At 37.5% G+C, this 19,671-nt stretch overlaps 2 protein-coding genes across 4 annotated transcripts in view; one reads left to right on the forward strand and one right to left on the reverse strand.

Moving 5' to 3' along the window:
* LOC127837181 (protein PRRC2C-like) overlaps positions 1-12,366 on the reverse strand; it is a 54,660-nt gene extending 42,294 nt beyond the window's left edge. For all 3 annotated transcript variants that reach the window (XM_052364102.1, XM_052364101.1, XM_052364100.1), the window contains exons 1-9: positions 12,208-12,366; positions 7,964-8,138; positions 7,517-7,657; positions 6,266-6,366; positions 5,723-5,864; positions 5,403-5,606; positions 4,298-4,608; positions 3,463-3,539; positions 977-1,171 (exon numbers count right to left, since the gene is read on the reverse strand). In XM_052364102.1, coding sequence (XP_052220062.1) covers positions 977-1,171; positions 3,463-3,539; positions 4,298-4,608; positions 5,403-5,606; positions 5,723-5,864; positions 6,266-6,366; positions 7,517-7,657; positions 7,964-8,078 — 1,286 coding nt within the window. In that variant the 5' untranslated portion in view covers positions 8,079-8,138; positions 12,208-12,366. The remainder of the gene's footprint in view (positions 1-976; positions 1,172-3,462; positions 3,540-4,297; positions 4,609-5,402; positions 5,607-5,722; positions 5,865-6,265; positions 6,367-7,516; positions 7,658-7,963; positions 8,139-12,207) is intronic.
* A 5,588-nt stretch (positions 12,367-17,954) lies between these two features.
* Positions 17,955-19,535, forward strand: LOC127838133 (uncharacterized). The gene has a single exon (XM_052365705.1). It carries the CDS (start codon positions 17,955-17,957, stop codon positions 19,533-19,535), a length of 1,581 nt encoding a protein of 526 aa, XP_052221665.1.
* The last annotated feature ends 136 nt before the right edge of the window (positions 19,536-19,671 follow it).

The raw sequence follows: 19,671 nt of genomic DNA on the forward strand, positions 1-19,671 counted from the left end.
CCAAATTTTTAATTTTCTAAGTATAAAAAGGGCACATAATTCAGTCAAAATGCCAGTCAGAGTTACATCACTTTGCCTGCACAGTACCCTTATGATAGTTAGTAAGTGTTGCAAGTATGAAAGCAATAGCTTTGATACTTAAGGAATAAAATGGACCTAAACACAAAACTTAACCAAAATTTTCAATTTTCTAAGTATAAAAAGGGCACATAATTCTGTCAAAATGCAAGCCAGAATGATCTTACTTTGCCTGCCCAGTCCCCTCATGATAGTAAGTGTACCAAGTTTGAATGCAATAGCATTGATACTTTATGAGAAAAGTGTACCTAAATGCAAAACTTAATCGGACGCCGACGCCAAGGTGATGACAATAACTCATTTCTTTTTCCATAAAATAGATGAGCTAATAAATGAAAGCTTGTTCAAATGTGGTGGTTTTTTTTAAGAGTCACTGTGACCTTGACCTTTGACCTAGTGACCCAAAAATGGGTGTGGCATGTAGAACTCGTCAAAGTGCATCTTCATAAGAAGTTTCAAAGTTGTGGGTGGAAGCACTTTGATTTTAGAGCAAAATGTCAAAGTTTTAGCACGACTCCGGCAGACTGCGGTTGATACAACAAGCTGGCTATGACAATACCTCCAGTTTCTCCGAAAATAGCGGAGCTAAAAAGTACGTAATTTTCTCATATTACTGCCTATGGAAGGTTTAAAAAATAATAATGCAAACATTTACTATATCTACTTATATTCAAACACGTGAGTTCTTAATATTTTAGTGTATTTTAGCAGAAAATGACAAAACCAATTTCCAAATTAAAATCAAAACCACCTTACTTATCCCAATCCATAATGACCTAGCCCATTTGGAAAATAGTGGGAATACAACACCGATGCCGCCGATGCAATCTTATAGTAAATTGTTTTGGGAAATAATTAAGAGAAAAGGAGCAGCACTGAAATCCAGCATATTACCAACCTGTAGTCAATTTCCCCCTGGGCTGCAGCCCAGCCTCCGTTGGAGTCAAGGTGTAGAATCTCGTCAAAGTCTTTGAGATCCTTGTCCGTGATGATGGAGGGTCTCTTGTAGTCCTCCCTCTTGTCATCGTCATCACTGGACTTCTCTGCACTGCCACGTTGGGGGAGCATGTGCGGAGGGGGATTCCTCGGGAACCTGTTGATCAACAAGATTTAATACAGTTTATTAATGTTGTCATCGGAAGATAGGTGTTATAATGGCCTCGTTAAGGGAAAACAGGGCTTAATGTCATTGCTTAAAGTGTCGTAGCAGTTTTCACAGGCTTATCAGGTAGGGCATACTGCTTTTATGAATTTTTTTTTTAAGGATCAGCGTTATAGATAATTTTTTACCCATGGGAGTAAATACCCCCACTTTTCAAAGCATGGAGGTAAATGGTCAAATTTTGTCTTGCTTAAAGGGTAATTTGCTAAAAGTAAAACAATAATATAGCAGGGGTACAGACACACTACTTTAATCATGTTTAACACAATAAACCATTAACTATCATTTATGTGTATTCCTTCATAGTAGTAGGTTTCTTTTTATCAGCCTTGTATTGTTGGCAGATTTTACATTTAAGACAAGCTTTGTCCTTATCTAAGCCACGATAAACTTTTTTGCCAACATTCAACAGTTGTTTTATTAGCATTTAAGTGTGTCCTTTATGATGAAATTAAATCATTCAGTATTGGCAGTACAACGCTTTTACTCTATACAACTTTTGCCATATAAAAAATCAATTTTACATTGAGAAGATAATTTGTTTTAGCTTGAAGAAGCCATGCTGACTTTTTATGCCAATAAACAAATAAGAGCTTGACTGTCTATTAAAATAATCAATACTAAATTTACCATGCATCTAGTTGATACATAGTATACACAACCGACTGGCCAACTGTTTCTACAATCCAGCGCACAAATTAGCTCTAATTTGTACGATAACCAATCTAATATTTTGGCGAAAGACAATCGGCTGTTTATATTTTTGTTTACGTTGTACGAAGAGAATTTACATCATTTGCTTTAGTCTAGATTGGCTTGCTCAAATATACACACAGAAATGATAAATTGAGCATATCTTGATATTTTAATGCGTATATTACGCTGATACGCATCTTATCTAGAACACTGAAGGATGTCTGTTCTTAATAAAAATCCAGTCTAGGCGGAGGTGTTGTGTCTGATTAGACTATGCGGACTGCAAAGACTTAGCTGGGACGATACTTTACATACATGCATACGCCCTGTTTTCCTGGAACACAACCAATATCTTTTCTACTTCACTGATTCAAAAGTTACGTATTACAATATACAAGGTAGTGAAACCCGATCAATATTAAAATATTCAAGGTTTATAAAGTAAATGAAGGATGGAAACTGTTTCTACGCCAATACAAGCAGTAATGTGAATCGGAATAGCAATTTTAGTGGAAAGATTTTTTTCATCCCAGGGTTTTTTTTTGCCCAATTTTATAGCCGAAATCCGGCTATGTTCCCAATCCCAAAAAGTATACTTTTTTCCCAAATGGCAAAGATTCCCAATTTCCAAAAAAAAACAACACAAAAACAATTTATTTTTTTTAGAAAGAAGTGTCTATTGCATATTTTATCTCAATTTTAATTCAATTACATCTAACAAAGTATTATATGATTTTGTTCTTTTATTTAATGCTTTCCGGTGGTTTATAGAGAAATATCAGTGAATTAAAACTGATAATTTCACTGTTTCAAACAGTGAAAATTATCAGTGAGAATTATCGATAATTTTCATTGTTTACTGTGAAATGACGTCATTTTTTTTACGAAATGACGTCATTATCCCAGCAAAATTCGTTAGTTAAACTCTTGAACAATGTATATAGACTGTGAAAAATGCATTAAATAAAAAGAAAATTTGTTGGATTCGGTGGATTATCGATTTTAATTCACTCGTGATCATAGAAAACATATATTTTCACTCGTGGCTGCGCCACTCGTGAAAATATTATTTTCTATGATCACTCGTGAATTAAAATCGATAATCCACCGGATCCAACAAATATCCTCTATTTAATTTGAATGATTATAAAGAGTTATGTAAAATTTAATATTTCCCTAACCAGTGGACTTTTCGTGTGAAAAAAAGGCTAATGAATTTATTTTCCCAATTTCATGAAAATGCCGATAAAATTCCCAATTCCAAAGCCATGGTCTATCTTCCCAAAAAGTGGAGAAAAAAAACCTGCATCCTTTGATAAGGCCTTTTGAAGGGAAATTTTAAGAATTAAAAGGTAAAAAGTTAGCACACTTTCTTTAAAAGAAAAATGTCTTACACATCATATTTTTTGTTTCTAACCAACACAAAATATTAACACATATTAATAAGTTCCTGTAATAAATTTGGACCTTACAATCATAAGACAGACCATGAAAACCCTTGGTGATATAATATCAAATGTTCTTACCTCCCATCATAAGGGGGCCCATAGGGTCTCATGCCTTGGAAGTTAGGTGGTGGATATGGTGGGAACCCGCGGAACATCTAGACAGAAATTCAGATTCAGACTAATAAATATGCAAGCAGCATGAATATATTCAAATATTGACAGAAAATGAAGAAAATATCAGTTCCATAGGATATTTATCATTATAAGAAAATATGCCATCAGTTCCATAGGTAATTTATTAGTCATCACAGAAAACCTATGACTATTCAGATCATCACATGACATCATGAAAGAGTCATTCATATAAAAAGAACCTTGGAATGTTATAGCTTAAAAATCAGGCCAAACAAAAACATAATGAAGCTTCTTTATCAAGACTATCATATATAACAAGAGATTGCCAAGCAATATGGTCCCCTACTGGTGAAACTCCACCATTGTCAGATATTTTTTTTTACATTTGTTGCAATAGCAACCACAATTTTTGACGTAGGAACAAAATGAATTGACGTGCATAATCTCCATATTGCCATCTGTCCATGTTTAAAAAGTTGTATGAAAAAATATTAAGAAGTTTTTAAGTTATCGCAGGATTGGGAAAAGTGTGACAACAGACTGACACAAGGAGCGCAAACCATAAGTCCCCTCCGGTTTCACCGGTAGGGGACAATAACCAACCTAAGTCATCATTGTCAATCTAGTTAAAATATTACAACTTTTATTACTCAAAATCGTGCCTAGGTTTGAGATTTGTTGCAGCGGGACTAAAATGGTAAAATACGCCCGAGATGATCACACAACTGTACTTAACTACAAAGTTAAACAGTGGCTAAAAATGATTTAATACACGTACGTAAGGTGGCATCATCCCCCTGTATCCCGCTTGCATGCTATACGGTGGTGGCCCCATGTGAGGCATGGGTCCCTGCATGCCCGGTCGCATGGGGCCCATACCGGGACCGCCGGGCGCCATCACAGGAGGCCCCGAAAAGGGCGTGTCCCCGGCGCCTACGCCACCACTTCCCGTGGCCGTAGTCGGGTGGCCACTCGGCGGTGTTTCTGTCCGGATCTCCGCACCAGACGTAGATGGTGACGGTGTGTCTTTGCTGGGCATGTTCTGCAGCATGGCGCCACGACCTCCGCCTTCCTTCCAGTTCCCGACATCTGGAGAGATTGGTAGAATATGGTGAGTAATTTGCAATTGATGATGCAGTTTATATGAACAAAGATTTAATTGTTGAGAACTGGCACAATTACCAGCTGGTACATAGGTCAAGCTAAAAAGAAGTAAAAGTCCTTTATAAATGACTAGACCAGTTATTTTGTGGTCATAATACATCATGATACACGGATCCTACAACATAACTGATCTGTAGCGGATGCAAACTGAAATAAGAAAGGGTAGTGGTTTAATTGGTCTTAAAAAGTAATTTTTATACGGCAAGTCTGTGCCTAAAAGACAACTCGGAAAATGACTGAACTTGCTCAGGTTTTAGAGAGACAAAGTTTTATTAATTTATTATTTTCAATGAACTTTGTGTTGAATACTAGATGTAAGCCATAAACATAACCATTGGCAAGTAATTAAATATGATTATGCTCCACAGTGTCACTTAAGATCAGTAAGTGCCATAAGATCTGTAGGGGATTTTGTGTGTCATCATGGTGATGGTGACAACTATGACAATGTCTTGCTCCTTATTTGGCTGTATTAGCACAAAGAAATTACTGCAAGTTGTTGGGGATAATCTGTGAATTCTCCTAAAAAGAAATTCAAATGTATTTCTGTTGTTTGATTATTTAATTGATTCTATTAAATTAAATTCTGATCGATTTTGTATAAATGTACTGTTTTATTGATTCCTTTCTCATAAAGAACAACTACTGCTCAATTGTATCTTGTCACCCCAAAGAAATATTTTAAACTTTCGACAAACATTTCAGAAAAATATACTTACTTTGTGGACGCAAACTTGGCCCTGGTCCATACTGTTGCTCGGATGCCCCTTCCCCCTCTTTTTTGTCTGTCCCATCTTTCTTTTCCGTATCCGATCCACTGGCTGCTAGCGTTGGAAATTCTTCTTGAAAGTACGGTGATTTGTGCCCCACAACTTTCTTCAATGGTTCTCCAGATGTCACACTGCTCCATGACTTTATACCTCCTTCAATAGCATACACAACTGATACAGGTACAAGTTTAAACAAACACTTTTATTCTTAATACTTAAATTATCATAAAAAACGAATACTTTTCACGTGTATACATAGATATGCGTACCTGTTGATGTCGGTGTGCTTGCTGCCCCTACTGAAGACACTGGTGTCTGTGGTGTGCCCCCCACACTCTGTGTCATTGTTGTTGTTGTCATCATCACGCTGCTTGGCGTTGTCCCCGCAACAGCGCTCCCAGATACCGACACCTGCACACCCAAATGTGAACAATGATTTACCATGAAGAAACTTTGTAAGGAAAACCAGGTAAGCCAGGGCACACCCCTGATTTTATATCTTTTTGTTAATGGTATAATTTTCATAAGGTTCACACCTTATCATTGTATTTAACTTCTCTGCAATAAATTGTGTCATGCATACAAATCAGTTCATCTGAAATCTTAATTTATTGGATTTTTCATCCTTTTCAACGTCTGTTAACCCACTCACACTTCCTGGTTAACCGGGTACACCAATTCTACCAGAAACTGACAATTCTCTGTACCTCTTGCAGTTGTCCCTTACTGGCATTAATGAATGTATACACAAGTTAGGATATCAATAACAGGTATAAATACAATGTTTTTTCAGCACTAACTGAGTCTGATACCTTTATAGTTTGCCCCATTGACGGTGTGGTAGCCTGCGGCTGCTGCGATAATGGCTGCGGACTGCTGGACCCCCTCTCCTCTTTCTCTTTGCTGCCCCATCCTGAGTAACAAGATAAGAAAGTGTTTGTTTTTTTGTCAAATTCCCCCTCTCAAAAGGTATATTTTTTTCCCAAATGACTGCCAAAACTCCAAATTGAATGTTTTCCCCACACAAAAATCTCATTATTATTATTAAATAAAATGAAACATTTTAGTTAACTTCCTACACTTTTTTTTCTCAATGGCAAAGTTTTTGAACAGTTGTAAAAAATAATTCAAAACTATTCTAAATATTCTAGTTTTCATAATTAATTTTTAAATTTTTAACAAGATGTGTTTGTGAAACAGAATGTCCCCCTATATGACGTTTGACCTTGAAGGATGACCTTGACCATGAACCTTCACCACTCAAAATGTGCATCTCCATGAGATACACATGCATTTCAAATATAAAATTGCTAGCTTCAATATTGTAGAAGTGACGTTACAGGAGTAATTTTGACCCATATATTTGACCTTGAAGGATGACCTTGACCTTTCACCACTCAAAATGTGCAGCTCCATGAGATACACATGCATGCCAAATATCAAAGTGCTATCTTCAATATTGCAAAAGTATTCATAAAAAAAGCGATTTGGGACACATATATTTGACCTCTGACCTTGAAGGATGACCTTGACCTTTCACCACTCAAAATGTGCAGCTCCATGAGATACACATGCATGCCAAATATCAAGGTGCTATCTTCAATATTGCAAAAGTACTCATAAAATGAGCAATTTTGTCCACATAATTTTGACCTCTGACCTTGACCTTTCACCACTCAAAATGTGCAGCTCCATGAGATACACATGCATGCCAAATATCAAGTTGCTATCTTGAATATTGAAATACTGCAAAAGTGTACATTAAATGAGCGATTTTGACCCATATATTTGACCTTTGACCTTCAAGGATGACCTTGACCTTTCACCACTCAAAATGTGCAGCTCCATGAGATACATATGCATGCCAAATATCAAGTTGCTATCTTCAATATTGCAGAAGTTATTGCAAATGTTAAAGTTGGCGCAAACCAACCAACAGACCAACCAACCAACCAACAGACAGGGCAAAAACAATATGTCCCCCACTACTATAGTGGGGGACATAAAAATACTAAAATCTGTTAACAAGTTTCTTTCCAGTAAAATGTAAAATATTTATATACCTGAACCTCCAGTTGGTACCAATGTTATAGTTGGATCGTTTCCGCTGTTTTCACTCTTTAAACTCGGTAGATTGGCCGGAGGCGGCATACGCCGGAGGCTTCCCACTTTACCCAAGCTTTGTAACCCATGTTGTCTAGCGACTAAAAATCAAGAATAAAATAAGAACTGATTGAATACAGATTGTAAAATATTTGTATTGATCATTGTCATTTATATATCTAGGATAACATTGTGACTGTCTACCATGTTTGATGCAACTGGCAAATTTGGAAACTGATAATGGTAATTCTAATCTGCAATATAATTCGGATAATTTGAAAGGACTTTTAAGACACAAAATTCATGTGTCGGTGATACATTTTCTTAACATAGCAAATGGAGATTTTTCTAATCCTCATCTAGAAATCTTGTCAATGAAAAGCAGAAATTATATTTCTTTCACATACCTGGTGTCTTTGGTTGTTCTGCACTCTTTCCTTTGTATATGGTATTGATATTGATTGACGTGAACTTTGCTTTGTTCTTGTCGGCCTTATTGCCTACTCCTGAGAAGGTGGACATCTTGCCAAGATATACATCAGAGATACTTTGTGCAAGTACCCTATGAACGAACCGTTAAATCTGAAATTAAATTTTATAAATACATTAAATCTAAAATTGATCACAGTAAAAAGTGAGAACTCTTAAATTCTTTCATTAAACAAAAACTCATACACAGAGCTCCAGATAAGGGCCGTACAGCCGTAAATACGTCTTTTCATGAAGGTTTACGCATTTATTTTTATAAACTGGACGTACAATGACACTTTAATATCCCTTTTATGTATTTACGAAAAAAATCAGGCCGTACTGATACGTCCGCGTTAGCGCGGCGTGATTTGTTGGTCTCTAACCTAACGGCGCTTTTCGTGAATTTAAATTGTAGACTGGATTCCGGTATTATGGTCTATTCTGTCACATGATTTCTGTTAACTCGTTAACCCGTCCAAAACAATGTCTGCGTGCAAGGGAAGGCCGGATAAACCGAAAGCGATTAAAAAAAACACTGTTGTCATATAATGGCTACATACTGTCATCTAACCATCCTGACATTAAATCTGTAAACCCAGAAAAAGATATTGACGCCCGGATATTAAACGATTTGATTGCATTGGTGGCTAAAAAGAAAACACGATGGGAAACAGATCCCAACAAAAACTTTGGAAGATTGCAAACCCAAATATGATAAAATAGAACTTAGAAGACGTTTTATGGTTAAATTGTGGAATTTGCTATGCCAACTTTGACACTTAACTGCTAAACTAGTAAAGCAATGATTCTTTTGAGATGAGGCAGTGACATTAGGGTTCATTTACTTAGCTTACTAGTTGGCTTGTGTTTTCTTGTCAAAAAAAATAAAGAAATAGTATTTAGTCATGAGTTGTTATGTGTTGTTGTATTTGGATCATAATTCAGAATGGAAAACCTAATAACTGTTTAAGAAACGAAATATATTTATTATAATTGCTGCAAATGTTACTGTACTAAGTCAGTTATACACCCTTCGCTATCCAAGAACACTGGTAGTACAGTACTACCTGTATTTCTAGTTATGGTAGTACAGGTATTTATTGATTTTCAGCGTTACTCCTTTTCTTTCTGTCAGTGGCAGTACCGTTACTAATTTCACAAATCCTTATCTGGAGCTCTGCATACAAGTAGTCAAATTAACGAGACGTTTAACCCTTTACATGGGTTTTTTTACTATGAAAGTGACGCCGATATTCGGCGTCTTCCCCTACCAGAGTTTTTCCCCTAAAAATACCATTTCCCCTCCAAAATATAATTTTTCACCAAAATATTATATTTTACCCTCAAAGAAATGTTTTTTTTCTTTTGGGAAGTCGATACGTATCCAATTTGTACAATGTACAACGATATCGCTCTCTCTCTCCCGACAAACACTCAAATCTGGGAATCCCAGTGATTCTATATATAGCTCTTAAATTACGTCATGGAAACCGGGCAACTAATCGTATTAATCATGTAACTATTTTACTAGATTCCGGTCTTGCGCGAGAAGGGGGTTTTGTCAATCAATTACCAGAAACCAGTCGAATTTTCATCCGGGTTATGTGAAAGCCAAGATATATAGGTTAAAACAGAAAAAAGTCTCACAATTGGCGTTCATACACGAACAAAATAAAACGTTCGGACTCAGAAAATATTAATTGCGTTGACGCATTTTTTAAGAATGAATCACAGGGGTTTTTTTTTTAAGGGGAAAACGCTGGAGGCTGGGTAAAAGGGGAAAATCGAGCGCAAAAGAGACATATTTGGGGAAAAAATAAAAACTGTTCATTTCAATGTCTATAACTCGCCTACAGACTTCATGATTTTTTTAGAAAAAGAGGCACGTCTCTAACCTTTTTGTTCTTAAACACATGAACAAGTATGATATTAAAGTCAAAGTCCTAAATAAAGTTGCAGGGGTAGATCTAATAATGGGAAATGTTTTCAACTGGGGCCAGGGAACGATGTCAATATTGTGATTTCAATTTCATGATGAATGGGTTGACGATCTAGATCTGCTACAGTATTGGAAGGGAAAGGTGCGGCAGCTGCCGATTGTCTACTTTCACTTTCACAATAATCCGACAGTATAAATCGATGTTGATTACATGTTCCTCCGAATCCTGCTGGGTTTCAACGGTTTTTGATGATTCAGGGGTTTTTTTTACTAAGAAAGTGACGCCGATATTCGGCGTCTTCCCCTTCCAGCAGAGCTCCAGATAAGAGGCATATCTGCGTATAAGCGCATTGAACAAATAAAAAAAACGCATTAAAAATCGTTCCAGTACGTAACAAAACGCAATACAAATCTTGGTACGTATTTTAATTTAAATTGATTAAAGTGCGTAACCGGTTTAACCAATACTCCAGTTGAGTTTTTATTGTAAGTTAACCTTTGAATCAAAAGTAAGCTAATCAAAATAAGCTGTTTTTTTTAATTGCGGCCAGTCATGTTTGTGGATCAAAAAAGGCGCATTTTAAGCGACCAGCGGCTCCTGCGGGAATGTTTTAAAAGAAAGTCTGTTCATATCTTCATTTAAAATTCATTCTGTTTGCATTTAATAATATAAATAACAAGTTATAATATTTCTAGATCAAACACGCATTTTACTTTTTCAGTTTTCTATAGAAATGGAAAATACCCCTAAATATTCCTCAATACCCTTTATAGCTGAAACAAAGGAGTAAAATACGCTTGACCAATAATATCAGGGGGTGAAATACCCTTTAGACTTAATCCTTATCTGGAGCTCTGCCTACCAGAATTTTTCCCCTAAAACAACCATTTCCCCTCCAAAAATATAATTTTTCACCAAAATATCATATTTTACCCTCAAAGAAATGTTGTTTTTTTATTTTGGGAACCACTTTGGTTACATTGGCATATCAAACGAATTGAGCGATGACCGATACACATTGATGCTATGCATAAATCTATTTCATTTTTGACTGCATTTTCAGAAAATAATTTAGAGTAAATTTATGATTGGTTGAACTTGAATAAAAACAGTGCTCGATGCACGCACATCGTCTTGAACGAGAAAAAAATATCCTCTGTCCCAGATGGATGTCAAATGGAGGCATGCCCCAAAATTTCACATCATGGATTCATCCACAAAGTGCACAAGTGACTGTGTGTGTTTACTTCCGGAGAACGTCTGTGTCCATGAAATTCTTAAACACATTTATCGTCAATTTTTACTTGACGTAATGAGGTTTTGTTAGTAATATAATGATTACTGACTACAGTAAAGGTGACATGATTGATCATTTTAGGTGTCCGCTTTTTGGTCAAATGTCCCAATTCCTGAAAATTTCTGGTATGTATGGCTAAATGTGTTTATAAGCCATTTGAAAGTCTATCTATCAATCTATACTGTCCAACTCCCCTTGACAGGTAAAGTAGCGCTAAACTCTAGACTGCTCCCATGTGATATGACAGAAAACGTGTGGATTTCATTCTTGGGCTGTAAGGATGTGAGACAATATTATTGCTGACCAGAATTGTACTAGTGCTACAAACACGGAGAAGTGCAGAGGTTGTTATAGTTTATGATGTAAAAACATGTCTAATGGGAAAACATGTAGGATGACATCTATTTTGAAAAAACATTTTAGTTTCATTGAAGTCATCCTTTGTATTTCGAATACTCTCATATGTCGTGAGTCATTCATTGATTACTGTCCAAATTTCAACCTAGACGGATGTATAAATGAGGATAATTCATGATCGAGTTAATTAATACAAGCTTCCGTCAAATAATTCAACTTTTAGTCTTTACGGGAACAAGACAGTTGCTATGAGCATTAAATGAGTTAAGCAATTTCGTCTGACAACTGGTCCGATCTCGTCTGCGAGTCTAAGCAACAAAAAAGACGAATGAAATGCGTATCAATTTATCAAATGACATGAAATGTGCGCAGTTTTGTGCAAACAAGAAAAGGTAAATTGAATCGATTACATTGCACATTTTAATACATCGTAGAGTTCATCCTTAAATTCTTAAGAGATGCTGGATTCCCAACCTACGCGTTTATTGCCGAAGAATTATTTCGCGTCCTCAGTGAACTCTGGTCCGATTATTGTTCGTTTCCATAGCAAAAAGTTGTCATTAGTAAAAAATGCAAAATTACTTACACCGGTCCGTTCTCCTGGGTGAAGAATAAAGATAATAAATAATGATAAAATGTTATATATTTGGCAGCGATGGCCTGGATATTGGTGGATTAAAAACACAATCCTTTGGTTTTCAGATATCCAAGATGGCGATAATGCAAATAAGCGTGACGTCACTTTAATCCCACACTGCATTTCGACACCGGTTCGCACTCAGACTTTGTCGCGACCAGACAGATGTTTCTCACAGAAATCGATAAAATCGATTCTGCATCTTAAAGATCTAAGCGCTACTGCATCGGTCGTCTGCAACAGATTATTGTTTTGGGCCAACAGTTGCTTTTCCATAAGTATGTTTAATATTCTGTACCATACAGTATAGTACAATTGTGGAAACGATTTTCGGAAAATAAGATATAAATTCTCGGAAAGTGGTACATTTGTTGACGCGGTGTTGTTAACAATTTGAGGCTCGAGGAGGAAGTTATTTCGGCTTGAATTTCCAGACATAATAAAAAGTATTTAATGATCTGCATACAGTTAGCCGAATATTACTTGATTGCTTAGTATTTCACGGATATTTAGGTACTTTGTGTGTGTTTGTGGGGGGGGATCATTCATTAGATATATATATTTACAGTCCCATAATTTTGATACTTTCTTTAGTCCGCAAGACGCAAGTACAACAAAGCGTGGTATTTTAATGTGTTCGATACCGAAATTTCGCAGCAAGAAGGCCTACCTGCCTATTCATGAGGTCTTTGCGGCCTGATCTATCCTGTCATCTTGCAGGGTAAAATATTTAATTTGAGCCAAATTAGGTCAAATTTACACCGGCTGTCCGGGTATTCGCCAAAGATTTTTTTTATCCAAATAAATTCACGAAGGATACAAATTCTTATCGAGGAACTTATAGCTCAGTTCGGACGCCATGGAGTCTCGAGCGGTCTATCAACCAGATCTGCATGACTTAAAGTCCAGTCGGTCTCTTTCTTATCGTTTGTACCGCGTTGTCTCTCCAACCATGTAGGGGATGACTTCGTGCAATCAGAGTGCCCACTATCCAGCATGTCATCAGGGTAGCCGACCATTGGCGTCTAAGTCATGCTCCATTGGTCATTGTCGGCTCGGGTACTTCTTAAATGAACCCCGGGTGCTTTTATAACTACACTTAAATTTTCCCGAGTACGGGAAATATACTGGAACGTACTCGGGAATTCTGACGCTAAATTGTTTGTTTTTGGCTTAAAAAAAATAAATATGTTAATATTTTTGTCAATAATTTGTAAAATGTCCTCTGTATTGTCGAAACTCCTGCTCAAAAAAACATTTTGAGGCAGGTTTTGTTCAAAGAGAATTTTGTTTCGTATTCCGTAGCGCGTTTTGACATCGGATTTTGGACGGGAATAAAACTCGGGTACAGTTTAAATTGGGAGGGTACGTGTTAGTATATATGCCGTACCCGGGGTACATTTAAGTAGTACCCGAGCAGACAATTACAAATCAAGCCTTAGTATAATAAATACAAAGGAGTCCGCGACAAGGGACGTTCTTGCTTTTCACATGACGTCTTTCTTCGTTCTCAACACGACCTTATGGCGTGCTTCTAAGGATTCATAAAACATCTCGAGTCGACGTTTTGACGATTGTCTGGTTCCACAGTTTAATTGATTCAACCGCGTAATCGATCCGTGGTTAAGTGGTTGCACACTAGCCTCATAATCAACTACCTCGAATAACAAGTTCGATTTTCCGCTACACATAACATACATATCGTGTATCGCTTCGTGTGTCTAGTGTCGCCCTTTGAACGCGAGACACGACACACGAAGCGATATACGATATTTATCGCGACAGTCGCGGCGACGCACATATTTTGCGCGACAGTCGCTGCGACGCACGATATTTTATTATTCAAATATCGTCCAAATTATCCGAATCTCGTGTATCGCGGTCTAATTTCACACCGCGACACTAGACAAACGAAGCGATACCCTATATTTTGCGCGACAGTCGCGGCGACGCACGATATTTTTTCGCGACAGTCGCGGCGACGCACGATATTTTCGCGACAGTCGCGGCGACGCACGATATATTTAACACGATATATCGCCTTTAGGGCTACCTACACAAGGGCTATAGATCGTGTTAAATATATCGTGCGTCGTGGCGACTGTCGCGAAAAATATCGTGCGTCGCCTCGACTGTCGCGAAAAATATCGTGTATCGCTTCGTGTGTCTAGTGTCGCCCTAGATGAAAGAAGGGCGAGATTATAGATGACACTATCCGGATTCCGTAGTTAGGAGTATGCGTTGCAAATCAGTCTGCTCTTAACTACTTTAAGAACGATAACCAGTGCATCTGCCTGTTTATTCTACACCACTGGTGCACTGCAGACAGTAAGTGTGTGTTTGTAATCAATAGTGGTGTATGTAATAAATAGTGTTTTTAACAGCTTATGCGACCACATTAGCCAGTTTGTCATTGAAATATGTACATATTGGCTGCTTTCAGGGAAAACGGGGCCTAATGCATGTCAAATAAGTGGTGTCCCAGATTAGCCTGTGCACACTGATAAGCATGTGCAATACACACACGCTAATCAAGGACGACACTTTCTTATTGTATGGTGTTTGTCGTTTAAAGAGAGTTTTCGGTACTGGGATGACAATTAATGCATGTGCATTAAGCCTTTTTTTCCGAAAATGAAGCTTAACTTATCTTTTCTATTAATGATTTGAAAAAAAGATATAAAAGTGATAATAACTTCAAAGTAACCTCGCTGACAAGTCAAATAAACAAAATCACTTTTAAATCCAATAAACAACCAATGAGTTCTAAATTTTTACCTTGTGTCATTTTAAGTAAACATCTAAAAAGGACCTTTTCACAGTTTGTCATTAAATATTTAATATTGATACATGTAAACATTGGATCTTGAAAGCTCCATTAAAATAAAACAAGAATAAAATTAAAGAAACAAAAAAGTTACCCTCAACTGGGCTCGAACCACTGACCCCTGGAATAAAAGGCCATCCGTGCTCATACAATAAGAGATGTATTTTATACTTTATATAAGCAATCCACGTAGCATGAACAATTATAACGACAACAACAGAACTCTCCACATTATTAAATCGTTTAATTTTGTCAAGTTCCCAAAACGTGAAAAGGTCGCTTTAATGTCTTCAGACTCTCACATTTAATGAGTTCAATACACTCTCAGATCTTACATCACGAATAACTTACAGGTTAAGTGGTTGCATGGTAACCTGGGGCCAGTAGATTTAAGCCCAAGAAACTCAATTTCAAAAGTTGGTTACAGTTGGGCTAAAAAGCAGGGCAACTAGCTTTATCAAAGCTTTAAACAGCTTAATCCAATTAAACAGAGAATACAAATTGGCGACTGTGGATCAATAAGGCATAGGAAATGATTCAATTCCGGCTCACAACAAGACATGATGCATTAAAAGTCTGCATGTCGGCAAAATTGTTGCTCAATAATTTAAAGAAAATATATAAATTATCAGATACACATAACACAGCATGAACATGATTCTAGGCTTGTTATTCTTTAGCAAGGCAACCACAATTCTAAAGATGGTTTCCAGTGCAGCAACCAATTGCGAAAAAAGACACATATTGTTGTTCTTTTGTCTACGTTATCTCTATAACATAAATATGAGGATAAACCGTGCACACATATCTCGACCTGTGCTTTAAGATAAACTCTTTATAAATTTGAATGGGTTGTGTTCATTTCAAACTTGCGATATAAAAAGCTATAACATAATTTTGAAAACTGAGTTGCGTCTAAGATTATGAAATAGCGCACAACTTTAGTGCCTTCAGCGCTTTGATTAAAGTTATCTTTATGGTCTACGTTTTCTCGAATGCGACAGGTAAACCGACGGAAGAAAAACACACAAAGAAATCATAAAACGCCATGAAAAAAAGCTAGGAAAACGTAACTCAAATAAATTTGAACAAATAATGTATTGTTTGTTTATTCGCTTATTGTTTAGAGGTTTTGTACCAAATCTGAACCTCTTCTTGATGATGAATTTACCGCGAAGGTATTATGGTTGTTAAAACCGCCCGTTCATCGATCGGTTATACATATCGGATTCGCCCAACTATCGTCATTTACATTATGCAATAGCGAACAACTTAAGTGCCTTCAGCGTTTTGATTATACATATCATTCAGACAATAAATTACATTGCCATTTTCAAGTTTTGTTCAGTCTGATACAAAATATGTATACACAAAAATACCAATATACAAATATGTGTTACACTAGTCCATGCATCTCCATCAAACAATCAAGAACATAGCGACGGGCGCTGACAACCAGAATCCAATGTCCAAATAAGTAACAAAGCTTAGGACTAAAGGAATGACTTAACATATTTTAAACCGTTAATGGTGGTGCCATAACACGTTAAAGACTCAGTCCTCAAAGGTAAATTAAACAATATAAACATTTCGGAAATCTTTTTCTACTGGATATATTACCGACCAAAATATATTTTTTAAAACGCATTAGTTTCGGAAAAATAATAACGACGTAGAACTGTGTCGGTTTATTTCGTTTGAGGCCCTTCCGAGCCTGAGTCTGCATTATGTGTGGACCCGCAGTGAATCCTAGCACTCTTACCGAATTACTTACTTGGCTTACAAATGTTTGGACGAATTTTGAATAAAGCCGCATTTTTCAGCCATTTCATTGTTGTTGAAAGAATTTTCAGTTTGATATGGCCTTGTGTTGTTTGGGGAATCTAGAATATCCAGAGGAAGCCTCATCTGTACGGTATGTTGACGATCAAACTTACATGCGGACGGGAGCGGCAATCGAACCCGGGTCGCCGAAGTGAGAAGCACGTGTAACAAGCACTGAGAATCGGTCACGTGGTTTTCGTTCATAGAAAGTGTCGATAGCATATTTATATCGCCCAAAGCAATTTAAAAATTGAAACTCATTTCAACCAAACAGTTTTCAGCGAAGAAAACGGCATTTACTTTAATTAGAACTGATGCTGTTTGAAAATGCATTGAATTGTTATCGGTGCACTGGGGCTATTTCAATCGTGATACATCGACTGTCTCCGGAATCCTCCGTATCGTCTGCTGATCCAGAGTCCCATTTCTAGGGGAGTTCATCCAAGTTGTAGTATGTATCAATCCACAAAGCCATCTTTATATGGCGACAGTTGCTTCAAAGTATGAAAGCATACAAAGACCTTTTTATTGAGCTGGCGAAAGTTAAATAATTAAGAGGCATTGTTGATTTCAAAACCTGTCGAATTTAGATACGTAATTAACGAGGCATTTTAAAGACATTACTTCACGTTTTGTTTTCAATACACAATATGTCACTGAAGTGAATAGAAAATGATAATTGCTGTACCAATGTATTTGCTGGTATGCGCAATTATAAGGCCTCTACTTTATAAAAGTTCATTATTGTTAACTTTATAATTATACTCACTTAGTACGACTATTTGTAAAAGGTATCCTACACATGACGGAGTGTAATGTGGGTGAACAATGAACTCGTTCGTACACGAATTGTACTGAACCTAGCGAGGTATTTAGTTTGGGCAAATGAGGTTTCAATAAACACAAATAGGTAACTGTTCATTTTGAGAAAGTGTTGGATTGGATTGGATTAACAAATTTAATTTTATAACGGTGCATGCTCAATATAAAACGTTTCAGTCGCAATTTATATAATTTGGACATTTTGTTTCCTACGAAATCAACGATGGCTGGATTTGTTGACTCAAGAGAACTGGACTCTACAAAATACCCATCAACCAATTCTGGGAGAAGCTCGCGCGCGAATTTTTCGGGCGATTCAATCATCTCTGTTCTCTATTGCGTGAAACATGACGGAAAGTTAGTCCAGTCTTACTGCAAGCAACACAAGGACGTGTGTTGCAGCATGTGTGTCGCCGTGAGTCACGGCGAATGCGTGAAATATGGTGAAAATGGTGTCGTTACCATTGAGACCGTTGCTAAGGACGTTGTCACTAGCGACGAGCTCAAGAAAGTGAGAGAAAATGTGGACAGCGTGTTAAAAGATGTTGACAAGATCAAAACACAACGTCAACAGAATCTAGCATTTTTGAGCGCGACTAAAAATTCGATTTACACTGAAATAAGCGAGTACACTGCGAGGTTGAAAGCGAAAATCGACGAAATAGATAAAAGAACTCAAGCGCATCTCGGTGAAGTTTATGTTAAGTCGGCCGGGGCGGTTGAGCAAGACATTCAACTCTGTGACGCTGTTTCTGATTCGCTGCGTGCACTACCTACCCTTCTCAGTGGCGAGCGAACGGAAGCGGAAGTGGAGCTGTTCATTCAAATGAAGAAAGCGGAGAAGAGACTCAGTGAAGGAAGAACCATTCTGGAAACAGTTGGAAGCAGGGTCAATGCAGAAGTTCTGAACTTTCAGATAGACAGAACGTATGAAAATGATTTGCTTTCACGTGATTCTCTCGGTAGATTCAAACTCGCGCAAAGAACATATACGGCAACTCCCTTGAAAGAGCTCAAGATAGGTTCTAAGTTCGATACGGGTCTAAATCATAACGTTGTTGGCTTAACCCAACTACCGGACGGTAAACTAGTGACACTACACGGAATTGACCGTAAATTGAAAGTACTTGACGCGTGTTGCAAGGTTTTAGACCAAGCGGATTTGTCCGCAAAGCCATTCGGTATATGTTACTACGAAGGCAGTGACGTCATCATAAGCTTGAACAGCAAAAATCTCCAGTTCGTGACGATATCCGGCAGCACAGGGAAGGCAAAGCCTTGGAAGATGATAAAAGTCGGCATAGAATGCTACGGACTGGCGGCAAGAGCCGGGGAAATATTCGTAGCCTGTGGTGGCGGCAGCGTCTACGAGGCGAAGGCTCAGCTGCGGGTGTACAACACAACGGGCGTTCTTATCCGACTGATAGAACGCGGGACGGATACCAAACCGATTTTCAGTTCTCCGAGATACTTGGCGTTGAGCCAAGACGGCAACACGGTTTACATCTCCGATCTCGACCGAGGTGTCGTGACGTTTGACGTCAAGAAGAGCGTCATTTCGGGATTCTGGAGCAGACGACTTAAGTCTCCGCGAGGAATCTCTGTCGATGCCGACGGGAATGTGGTCGTCGTCGGTAATCAGTCAAATAACGTTATTCAATTCAACAGAGACGGTAAAATCGTGTCCACTCTTTTATCGGAAGCCGACGGCATACTCGGTCCACTTGCGATGTATATTGCCGACGGGAAAATGATGCTGACGTTTGACAAGTCGCAGAGTATTCACGTGTACGCACTTTGTTAGCTAGGAACATAAATATATGTATTGCAAATTAATATTTCCTTACGAAACATCTCTTACTGTACGTGTAAGTAGATTTTTGTAATACGATCTGTACACTATAATATGTATGGATATTTAAATTATCTTACCAGTAAAT

The sequence above is a fragment of the Dreissena polymorpha genome, chromosome 7 (assembly GCF_020536995.1).
Source record: "Dreissena polymorpha isolate Duluth1 chromosome 7, UMN_Dpol_1.0, whole genome shotgun sequence".
Classification (NCBI taxonomy): domain Eukaryota; kingdom Metazoa; phylum Mollusca; class Bivalvia; order Myida; family Dreissenidae; genus Dreissena; species Dreissena polymorpha.